The sequence below is a fragment of the Cibotium barometz genome, chromosome 37, assembly GCF_041138505.1.
Source record: "Cibotium barometz isolate CiBa-2024 chromosome 37, ASM4113850v1, whole genome shotgun sequence".
Taxonomy (NCBI): Eukaryota; Viridiplantae; Streptophyta; class Polypodiopsida; order Cyatheales; family Cibotiaceae; genus Cibotium; species Cibotium barometz.
The window spans coordinates 39,565,147-39,577,208 of NC_141082.1; the positions used below are offsets into that span (position 1 = coordinate 39,565,147).

The window sequence follows — 12,062 nt, forward strand, 5'->3', positions numbered from 1 at the left end:
AGCCCTAAGACCTAAGCACCAACACATCAAAAGAGAACACACAAAAGCTCTAGCATCCTCCACAAATAGACCTTGGTGACAATTCTTCAAAAAACATAACATCTATAATCAAGGAGAAATCAAACTAGGTCAATTATCTAATAGAGTTGCTTCTTAAAGAACCCAAGGTACTCACCACCTAGACGATTCTCTGAAATTCTACACTCTCTTTGATGTGAACCAATCAACTTCCCTCACACTACACTGGCTTCTTCTCTGTAATCTTCAAAATATGCAAGAACTCTAGTCTACATCTTCACAACAATAAACCTGACCTACAGCAGGAGACACTCTCCACTATCGAATTCGCTCACCTCTCTTTCTCTGGTGGTGGTCACTCCAGCCACACATCACTGCCTCAATTCCTTCTGGATTGTTACACTACTCGGTTTACTCATTCTCCCACAGTTGTTTTTCCCATTTCGTGCACCTGCACCTTATCCACCCGGTTGTCACGCATCTTTTCCACTTTGGACTCTCTACACATCATCATTCATATATATTCTCCTCACAACATTCTCTAAGAGTTGGAGAGGAGCTTCTTTGTTAATTACTCATTTCGTAGGCCTCTTTATGCTCGACATAGACATGAGCAAGTAGGATTACCAATTAAATGTACCATTAGAATGCCCATCATCCAGATCTAGGGCATGATTGTACTTCATTTTGTACCAACTATAAGTATGGTTATCATCATCTTTAAGTCTCCATAAACTCTTGTTATAGGATGTTTCTACCCATGGATCATCCATTTAGAATGATTGAAAAACATTAACATGATAACAAATCTGAGATGCGATCACCGCCTCCTACAATGACTCCTATAGATAGGAATACAAAATGGACAAAGTTTAAATTTGCAAGGATAAAAAATCCAAGTAAAATACCATTGGGCATGAAGCCTAAAAAGTCAGTACTGGAAAAAGCTAAAACTTGTACATTTTCTTTCTCCTATGCATATTTTTAAGAATGTTGAAGGGTCTTTATGGAGATATTTGACAGGTGATAAGGGCACACTTGCATGCCAAGCAGATTTCAAAGAATCTGAGACAAAGAAGCAACTATGGCCTAAATACTCTGATGATTGTACTCATATCACTTATGAAGAAGCTCCATGGGTCCTCTCTAAGAAAGAATACAAATTAGTTTTACAAATTACTGAAGTCTGAGCTCCAAGTGGTTATGGAGCTTCTTTTGAATATCTGTAAACTATGGATAATGATGATCTATTGGGTTTAAAGTGGCATGACTTCATTCAGGTACTATAATGTTGGTTGGCTACTCTATGAATTGATTTTTATTCACTTATAACTTTATCATTATTAAATGTTTGCGATTGAATCTAATAGCATGTTCTACCATTGGTTATCAAAGATTGCTTAACACCTTTGATAATGGATATAATTTATCGATTAGCTTCTTTCGCTCGATAATTTAAATTATAAATATTTTAAACTTTGTACATTTTATCTTCTTACTAAGAGAACTAAATCTTTAGAACTAAACTCACTCTACAGGTTCATTACTTCTAAGGAGATTGATCTTGTTAATACACTGAAGATGAAAGAAAATGGAAGCATGCTTCTATGTTTTATGGAGAAAGAATTTCCTAGAGGCTTCTTCGATAGCCAGGTACATTTTCTTATTCATCTCGTGGATGAAATATCTCTTGAAGGTGTTATGAGTAGTCCATGGACGTTCTTCTTTGAGTGGTTTATGAAAGTTGTCAAAGGATTTGTCTATCAAAGAGCATGGCCTGCGGGATCCATGGCAAAGGGGTGGTTAGTCCATGAATCATTTTATTATGTTCCAAATTATATGGTCACTATGGATTCAAAGGCACGAAAATTATGGAATGACGATGAAGATGTAAGAAATACATGGGAGGTATTATCACGAAATGGAAAGAAAGTGAAGTTATTAGTTGAGGTTCATGAACAAATAGACACCTTTATATTGTAAAATATGAAAATAATGGAAAATGGATCAAGTTATATGAGAGAGAGAAGGAAAAGTCATCTAGTAAATGATCTCACACCAAAAAATGAGAAATTCCTTCGATAGTAGAGTGGAATAAAATCTTGTTTAGAAAGATGGAGGAGGAAGGAAAAACACTTACTGATGACACATCTCATGTCGATGATGAATATGTTAGTATACTAAATTTGCAAACTTTAGTATTTTGGATAATTTTCACAGAATGATTTTATAGTAGTATTACACCAAGTGTACTGATAAAACTAGAATCCCAAACTCCTCATTAAAGCTCTGCGCTTTGAGCTACTAGACTCTCCATCAACAAACGAATGCCCTATTGAAATGTCATGCATACCAAGGGACTCGTTGACCTTCTCTTTTCCTTTATGTGACGCAACTGTTGAATTTGCAGGAATGGCATTCTGACGGAGCTTGCAACTCCACGGTCTATCAACAGACCCATTTCTAGGGGACTCTCTCTCAATCCACTCAATGATTGTGATTGTTGATTCTGCATTTTGTGCAACCACCTGTTCTTGTGTATCAACCCCAATTCAGTCTTTTTTATCAGCATACCAGTTGCTCATCTCATTAAATAAAACATCCATGGTCACTCTCATCTCACGTGTGAGAAGGTTGTAACATATGTATCCCTTTTTCTCAATGGAGTAACCAATGAAAACATAATTTTTAGCCTTCAAATTCAGATTATCGCATAGCTAATCAGGATAGGAATATGTACATATGCAATGCATCCATAAACTTTCAGGTGTGACAAATCTGGTTTTCTGCCATTGTACTTCTCCTCTGGAGTCATACCATGCATTGATGCTATGGGAGTCTTGCTTATAATGTAAACTGCAATCGCACTGCTTCAATCCAATAATGATGAGGTATGCTCTTCTCAGCCACCATGAATGCAAGAGCAACTTTTGCAATGTGACTATTCTTCCTCTTAGCAACTCCATTTTGTTACAGTGTACCTGGTGTGAATTGCCTCTAAATTCCAGTCTTTCTCAGATACACATGGAACTTATTAGAGAAATATTCTCCTCCTCCATATGCAATCAACTTCCATAGTTTCACATGCAAGTTTTGATGTTTCTTCTGCACGGATGTTCCTACTATTTTGAGTTGAGTCCCTTTGATGAGACTTTTTTTATTTTCCTATCCTCATTTGAGCTTGTTTCAACCTTCACCTTTTGCTTGTCCTTGGGTTTTTGAGGTTTTTGAGGTTCCAAATCCCTTTTCTTTGGTTGATTTGAGGCTTGTTTGTCTCCATTTTAATTTTTGGGATTCCTTCTTTAGCTTTAGATCGTTGCTGGTTTGATATGTTACAACATTTTCATCAATCCATTTTGAAGTTTCAACATTAGGTAGATTTTGTTTTGGTGCACATCGTAGCTTACAGCAAGTGTGTTAACATTTAATGGTACACTAGTTAACCATCCATTATGCACACTAACAACTTTGAATGGTGCAGATGCTTAAAATTTTCTACCCCTTGTTTGGTCTCATTCTAGGCCAAGGGCACTAGACTTTCTAATGTAAGTTCTTGGATTTATAGGATTTGAGGATTTTATGTCTTGAGTTGATTCATTTGTATAATATTTTTCTGGATGTACCAATCAAACAAGGTTGGTGCACTTGTATTGGTGAGATTTATTTGGATTAGTTGCGCAGACTTTAGGAAAAACTGTGGTTTCATAGCCTTGTTTGCAATGATTGCAATATAAAATCATTGGTTTAACACCACCAGGTGGAAGAGATTTCAGATTTTGTTGATGTTTATCTCCTTTTTCATCCCAGATTTCTCTCGCCAAGTTTTCCACCATAAAGCTGTTGAGTGGTGAGCTTCAAAATCTATTTGTTTACAACCCCTCGTTTAGTTCAAGGATTTTCTACTTTTGACATGTTGTCATCCAATCGGATAGCCTCTTTGCAACATTGGTCAAATGTCTTAGGATTTCATATAAGGACCGAATTGTGGAAGAGCCATTTTTCTTTAGCCCCATCATAAAGCATCATTTTAATTGACCATTATTCAACTTTTTCCATGGTTCACGTCGTAAATCTAGAGTTTTTATCCAAAGGATAAAATCTCATATGGTTTCATCAGTTTTTCGCTTAATTGAGTCGCTTAATTGAGTAAAGTTCACGTGATGCACACCACTAGTGACCCTACCTCAAGAACCCATAGATGAAAGATACCTTTAAGGTTTTGAAGTTCACTTTGATTTCATGCTACAGTGTGGTAAACCTTCGAACTGGCTTTGCCCATTAAGCATAATATGAAAGCTTGAACCTTAGACGTATAGTCAATAGCTCCTAAAGCATCACTACATTGTTCAAACACTTGCATGAATTCATATGGGTCTCTGGAACCATCAAATTTATTCATATATTTAGATATTTCCTAGGCAACATGTTTAAGGACATCCGTTAAGCTATGTGTAGCTCCTTCTTAGCCTAAGACATCTTTCAATCCATGTGCAACCCCCCTTCCTAAATTGGTTTAGCATGGAAAGAGTTTATTAACTAGAGGATAAAGAGGGTTGATAAGTGATTAGGTTAAAATTAGTGTTATGCAAGGAACTTGAGATTAGTAAAATTGAGGTTAGGGATTCTTCAGACCCAGTGTCTCACCTTGGGGTGTGCCGGTTCTCTTTCAAAAGAAGAAAGATGGAACGTTAAGACTCTGTATTGACTACAGAGGACTGAATCAATTAACAATTAAGAATAAGTATCCTATTCTTAGGATTGATGAACTTCTGGATCGATTAAGTGGTACCCAAATGTTTACAAAGATAGATCTCAAATCCGGGTGCTACCAGATCAGAATCAAGGAGCAAGACATCCCAAAGACAGCATTCAACACTCACTATGGGCATTATGAGTTCACAGTCATGCCGTTTGGATTAACTAATGCCCCGGCGACATTCAATCGTCTTATGCAAGATATTCTCAGAGAATACTTGGATGATTTTGTTCTTGTCTTCTTTGATGATATCTTAGTATACTCGAAGAATGCTGCAGACCATGAAGATCATGCGCGCAAAGTCCTGGAAATCCTAAGGAAACACCAACTCTTTGCAAAGAAGAGCAAGTGTTCCTTCTCTGTTGACCAGGTGGAATACTTGGGATTCATAGTGTCAAAGGATGGGATTTCTCATGACCAGGCTGCAAAGATCCAAGCAGTAGTTGAATGGCTAGAACCCAAGTCAGTAAAGGAAGTCAGAGGGTTCCTAGGGTTAACCAGATGGTATAGGATCTTTATACCTAGGTATGCTCAGATAGCATCCCCTTTAACTAACCTTCTCAAGAAAAGTACACTTTTTCAGTGGACTGCAATGTGTCAGAGTGTCTTTGACAAGCTGAAGACAGCCTTAGTAACCAACCCTATCCTTAAATTGCCAGATTTTTCCAAACCCTTTGAGGTAGTTATTGATGCCAGTGGATTTGCCTTAGGTGGTGCTCTAATGCAGGAAGGTCATGCAGTGGCCTATGAATCCAGAAAACTCAGAACACATGAGAGGAATTATGTTGTCCATGACTTGGAGCTACTCTCAGTAGTGTATGCTCTGAAGTTGTGGAGACATTATCTTTTGGGACAAAGATTCACCTTGATGTGACAGATCATCAAATTCTGAAGTGGATCTTCACCCAAAGGGATCTCAACATGCCTCAAAGGAGATGGATGCAGACCCTGCAAGAATTTGCTTTTGAAATAAAGTATTGGCCAAGGAAAGAAAATGCGGTTGCAGATGCGCTCAGCAGAAAAGCCTCCTTTCTTGCAATTACAGTGGTGTCAAATCCATTGTTGATCAATGCAGCAAAGGAGAAAATCATGCAGGAAAAATTCTTTGCCCCTATTGCTATCCTTTTGATGCAGGAAAGCAAGACTCCTCATCACGAAATGAGTCGAGTTCTTGGATACAAACTGGATGAAGGATGCATGTATTATAATAATCGGCTATGTATCCCCAATGGTGCAGGAATAAAGGGAAGAATTCTAAGAGAAGCCCATGATAGCCTAATCTTGTAGGTTTATTTTTCATCATGGAGCATGCAAGGTAGAGTCCCTGCAACCTTTTTTTAGTTTGTAGTGAAGACAGTGCACTAAGGATTTTCGATTAAATCAGAGCAGAGGGAGGTAGCCGAGTGGAGAATTTGGCCAAGCTGTTTCCTAGGTTCTTTGAGCAGAACCTCTATTAGAGATGTGATCCAGGTCAAAACTTCTTTGACTGTAGTTGTTTGCCAGTTGGAAGCCGGATGGTAGAGGATGAAGATGATGTTGATAAGTGTGAAGTTGTGTGTCTATCTTTGGAAGACCCTAAACGTTTCTTGTGCTTTCTTCAATTTTCTTTAAAAATTAGGTATTAGGCTTGTTAGACTGTTTGTTTTGGTTTCAATGAAAGATACATTGTTAAGAGCTTGAGTTCTCCGCAGTTTGGTGAGATTTTGTGCCTTGGTGCTTTATTTGTGTTGTGTTGAGTGAGATGATCGAGGAGGATCTCCTATTAGGGAAAATCTGTTGTCTACTATGTCAAAAGTGATTCTAAGTCAGAATCATAAGAGAGAGTACACAAAGTTGGTTCTGTGTGTCAGCAACAGCTGAATGTCAGCTGAAGGTAGAAAGTCTTTGGGTTAGCATGTCTCAGCATAGGGGAGATGCCAGTAGATAGAAGACTAGATAGTTGAAGGTTTTTCTAAGGCAAGACTGAGTAAACTACTGTCAACTATGTATCTCTTATATGCATCCTTGGTTGGATTGAATATGTGGTGGGTATACAAGTGCCAACTGACCTAAATGATGGGAGGAATTCTACTTCAGTTGAGTCAGATTGGTCTTCCTTGAGAGAAGACAACCATTCAGAGGTAGTTGTGGATCAGTTGCAATTAGTAGAGGACTAGTAAATTGATATCCCTTCAAGTTTAGATCTGTTTGAGGGTTTGAGGAGATCTAGGCACCTGAAGAAAAGTCATGTTTTTGTAAAGGCTTTGGAAGTAGACATTTTTGTGTCAAAATTTAGAGTCAAAACAATCTTTTTAAGTCAGAACAGGTGTTCAGAGAAGAGTCAAAAGGGGGTCTAGAGAGGCCTTGGGGATGTGTATATGAGGTCAGCGGCAGATAGAAAGAAGACATCTTGGAGATCTGGAGGATAGATTTCTATCTAGGAGCTAAAAAAGGATTTCCAAGGTAGAAAAAACACTTTCTATGTCATAGCTAAGAGTGGATAAGGTCAGATGGTTGTCAGCCTTGGTCAGGAGAGGCTAATATATGTGTGATCAGAGCTTTTGGGTGACTTGTGCTAGCTGGGTCAGAAAGGGAGGTTGGGAGGGTATAGAAGTGTCCTCTTGAGTCAACTGGAGGTAGAAGGATGGGTGCAGGTCTGGTAGGAGCCCTTGGAGCTGCGATTCTAACATTTCCCAGTTCTTATCCCATATCTCTTCTTCCTTGTGTGCCTATCAATGGTGTAGTATTCCTTGTGTGCCTCCTGGTGGTGTAGTAGAGGCCATCACCCAGAGACCACACCACATAATGATAATTGTGGAGGAAAATGTGCACTGGACATTGTGGGCCATTAGGAGAGTGCTACCTCATTCCAAAAGCAAGTGTTTTGAATTGATACAAAGAAGAAGGTTCACAAACTTGATGGAGAGTAGGTCACCAAGATTAGTGGCCCCTTCTTTTTGGTCGAAAAGAACATATGATAGAAACAAAATATCTCAATGGATGTGGTTTTGTAATCACGATGTAGAGCATGCATGGGGTGTGGACAAACTTTTCAAGCATCCACCAACAACGACGCCATCCAAATGGCTTGTTGATCTTGGTACTAATGCCACAAAAGAGGAGCTAGCAAGTCTTAAGAAAGCAGGGTTTAACATGAAAATTATATCATTATCACCATTTTTGGTAGAACTAAGATGACAAAGTGTCATGCAGGCACGAACAGTGACCTCTATTCCATTCCATCTTCTAGCAAGAGAAGCAAAAAGTGGAGGCACGGGATATCAATAGAAGCTGACAAAAGGCTTGCTACTAGCCGATACTATGAATTCAACACTAGTGGAAGAGAAAACATTATTGGCAAGGAGTCATGAGATTGTTCGTTTGATATAACAGAGAATTGCTATGATGTGCACATTAAGGTTGAAAGAGATGATGTTGTTTTCACTGGGAATAGAGTTTGCAAAAGCACAAAAAGTAACTTGTCCTCCGGAACGACAAAAGAGAAGATCATCTAAGCATGTTTGAGGTGTGGAGATTATGTTAAGCAAAAGAGGCTACATCCAAGAAAGCTAATACAATTAGGAAATGGTGGTGAGATGGGACCGTGCCAAAGGAAAATATTAAAGCATTAGAAGAATGGTTGAAACGGTGGGAAGATAGAATCTCGTTGGGGCTACTTACACATGCATGTACGTATAATGTATTTTTTCTTGAAGTAGATGTTCAAAGAATTTAGATAGTATTACCAATATTTGGACCTTGTAGGATGATAGAAGTCCTTGGGAGTGGGGGGGGCATTCCAAATACAAATCTTTCTGAAAGTGTGCATGCTAGCTGGTAAGCTAGAGAAGGTGGAAAGAGGAAGATTTCATTGTATCATGTTTGCATCTCCGATGTGATCAATTTGTATATTCAATGTGAAAATAAACTTTGATATTTGATTGGTCTTTATAATGGGATTGGACCCCGATATGGATACTTTCCTCAAGAGAGTTGGTTCTAATAGCATGGCAGGTCCTACTTGTGTTGCCCATGTGGTGCAAGGAGTAGTTGTTGGTACCCCTATGTTTGAGGACCCATAAGGTCGTGGTGATAAAGAAATCATGCAAAGAAAGAAGAGGTCAAACATAGACAATAGCTCACATAGATGAGGGTATGTAATGGAATCAAGGCATTGCAAGCCACGTGGACGTCCACGACAAATTAGGTTTGACACAAACTTGTGAAACTAGCCACTCCATCCACACGAGACATTTGTTTGTTTGGATGAATCCAATGAGCATGATGTAAAAGCTGGAAGAAAATCAGATGTGCAAATGGAACCTGACTATAGAGACATTGTGAGGAGCATAATGAGCCCATCCTTAACCTAAAATTTACATAAATGAGATGGCTATATGATGGCATGCAAAGGATCCCAAATGGTAGGAGCGGCGTGACATCTGGGTGGATAAGAGCATGTGCGCAAAGGAAAATAGAAGGAACACTACAAGACAATGCTGCCATACACGCGTTTCATACACGCGATAAATTACGAATGCGTGTATGGTCGCGCTTGTATTTGAATAGAATCGGGCGCGTGTATTTTAGCATTTAAGCTCGCGTGTATATTTGCATTTATCAAGGCGTGTATAAACGCGTTTATATACACGCAGTAATACACGCATAAATACACGATAATATTCACGGGGTAATACTCGCTATTATACACGGATAAATAAACGCTACTATACACGGATTAATACACGCATGGCAGAGAAAAACTGAAAAAAAACTGAATTCCTTTACAAAATTAAAAACTATTTTCCTTAAACCATCTCATAGTACATTACAGTATACATCATTACACAATCCCACTACATGCATTTACAACAATGAAATATATTCAAAAATAAATCATGCATATGAGATGATAGAAATGTCATCAATTTAGAACATACAGGGACGGATTGGTTAGGGTTCGATCTCATCTTCAATAAGATCCATCCTTGCCAAACGATCAACATCAATATCCATTTGATCAATTGGTAAGGCTACGATTAAATTTATTCCACTATCGATATTCTGTACTCCATTGATAATGGTATCGATGTCCTGATCATCCTCATCAACATCACCATCATCCTCAATGGTAGGGTCATTCTCATGATCATGAGAAATGGCATGCTCATCTTCATTATCATGATCATCTCTTATTTCTTGATCATCGATCACAACATCTTCAATGGCATGTTCGACGTCATCTTCATTGCGGCTTGTTACATCCTCCATATGCTCCATATCAGTGAATGTATTATACATCACTTTGGAACGTGGTGCAATAGGGATGACGTACCACCATTTGATGTCATGCATCATTGGTAGATAGATAACCTACTCAAATACACACAGTACAGTAATTAATTAGCATATCAAAAGTCAAGGGGTACGCGAGCTTAGATATATATGTACATGAAACACATTAGTAAAAAAATGCATACCTGCTCACATTGTTGTGGCAATACGAGCCTATCTTTCTTTGTTTGCCAGAACTTTGTAGAGTCAATAGTTACATATCCACTTGCATGGCGTTTTATCGTTGCATCAGGCCCTTTTTCCACCACGTTCATTTGCCATTTGACATCCAAAACATACACAAAGAAGCGACAAAAGTCAAGCCTAAATATGTCTTGGATTATGCCACAATAATCATCCATTTTTCCATTAGCTCCCTCAAAGCTACTAATGACACCGCAATCTTGTGTATTTCTCTTTTCATCAATTCTTTGTGTTCGAAAATGCTTGCCTTCACACCATATAGCATTGAACATAGTGCACTGGACCAAAATAGAAGCAATATTTGTGTAAGCAATGTGAATAAATATTAAAAGCAAATCACTTACAACTAATGCAAAACATTAGTTCTATGTACCTTTGACATGCATCCTCGTGCATACTCCCATTCTTCCGCCGTGATATGCAGCCCCTCGTCGCTCTCTGCTCTCTCCATTTCCTCATGCAACCAATCAACATGGATATCATTCGGAAGTGTTGCTAGATGCTTAGGGTACGCCTTCCGAGAGCCATGTTGCCTCCGAAAGAGAGCTCTTTCTGCTTGCCTTTTTGTCTTTGCATCCTCATATCTTGTAACCCATCTGCTCATCACATCACTATTAAGGATACAAGTGAAATTGAGATCATCAATCAATGTTCTGTCAATTACTTTACTCTGTCCTTTTCCTTGAGGCACAATAGAGGTCATCCTCAAGTCCTCTTCATTGCTCCATAGTCGTGGCAAAGAGCTGTCCACCTGACCAAGAAATTCTGAAATATATACAAGAGACTCTTGTATCAACCAACCCTTGGCCATGCTTCCTTCAGGCCTTGCACTTTGCCTCACAAAGTCTTTTAAGGTCTTCATGAAGCGCTCTAGGAAGAACATCCAACGTGCATGCACAGTACCACATAAAGCAATTTCGTCCACTAAATGCACAATGAGATGTAGTTGACTTGTGAGAATGGTTCGCGGAAAAGTCTCCTCTACCAAACAAACCACCTCCACTGCCATAACACGCGCATCATCCAACGTGGCTGGATCAATTGCTTTGGAACTAACATATCTGAAAAATAAATAAATAGTACGTTATACCTCATGCACGTTCATTTTGCAAGCTATAATGAAGGGTGATCTGAGCATGGGTTTTACATACCTCACAAGCTCGCCCATCTTATAAATACATTTTTTCAAACTCTTATTCGCACAATGGTCGATGCTAGTAGGTAGTATGAACTGCGCACATAAGAGCACATTTATGGTTTAGGGCATTACAAAATTTAATTTCAACGTATGTACAAGACTTGGAAAACACTTACTTGAAGCATCTTGTGCCAATCGTGGGACTTCAACCCATATAGTTGCTCAACGCCTCTTTTCTTAGTGGTTGTAAAGGCTCCCTTCAATGATCTCATGCATCCAGTGGGAGTACGCAAAGTGGTGATGGCCTGCTTTACCTGCTTCTCCTCTTTCTTTGATATAATCCATGGTGCAGGCGGAAGACGAACGTGCCCACCCACCTCTCGTGGCCAAGCTTGACGCATACGTCCTGCGACCCGCAAGTCCTCACGTACGCTAACATTGTCTCGTTTACCAGTAATATGTTCCCAAATACCAGATCCCACATTCTTGAAGATGTGCATGGGATCAAGAAGATGGTTGATCTTAAGATGGGTCCAATATGGCAGCCGGAAAAAAATGGAGTACCTGCACAAGGGATTGCTCTATGTGACCTTTTAATCCAATTAGAGACTACACAAAACATGATTGAAAAAA

General features: G+C 39.0%; 1 protein-coding gene across 1 annotated transcript; it reads right to left on the reverse strand.

The window, feature by feature from the left end:
- Positions 1-233: 233 nt before the first annotated feature.
- On the reverse strand, positions 234-11,830 carry LOC147617267 (uncharacterized). The gene is made up of 4 exons (XM_086776458.1): positions 11,606-11,830; positions 11,443-11,522; positions 10,665-11,352; positions 234-287 (listed from the first exon to the last, which is right to left on the reverse strand). The coding sequence occupies exons 1-4, from the start codon at positions 11,828-11,830 to the stop codon at positions 234-236; spliced, it is 1,047 nt and encodes a 348-aa protein (XP_086632584.1).
- Positions 11,831-12,062: the final 232 nt, after the last annotated feature.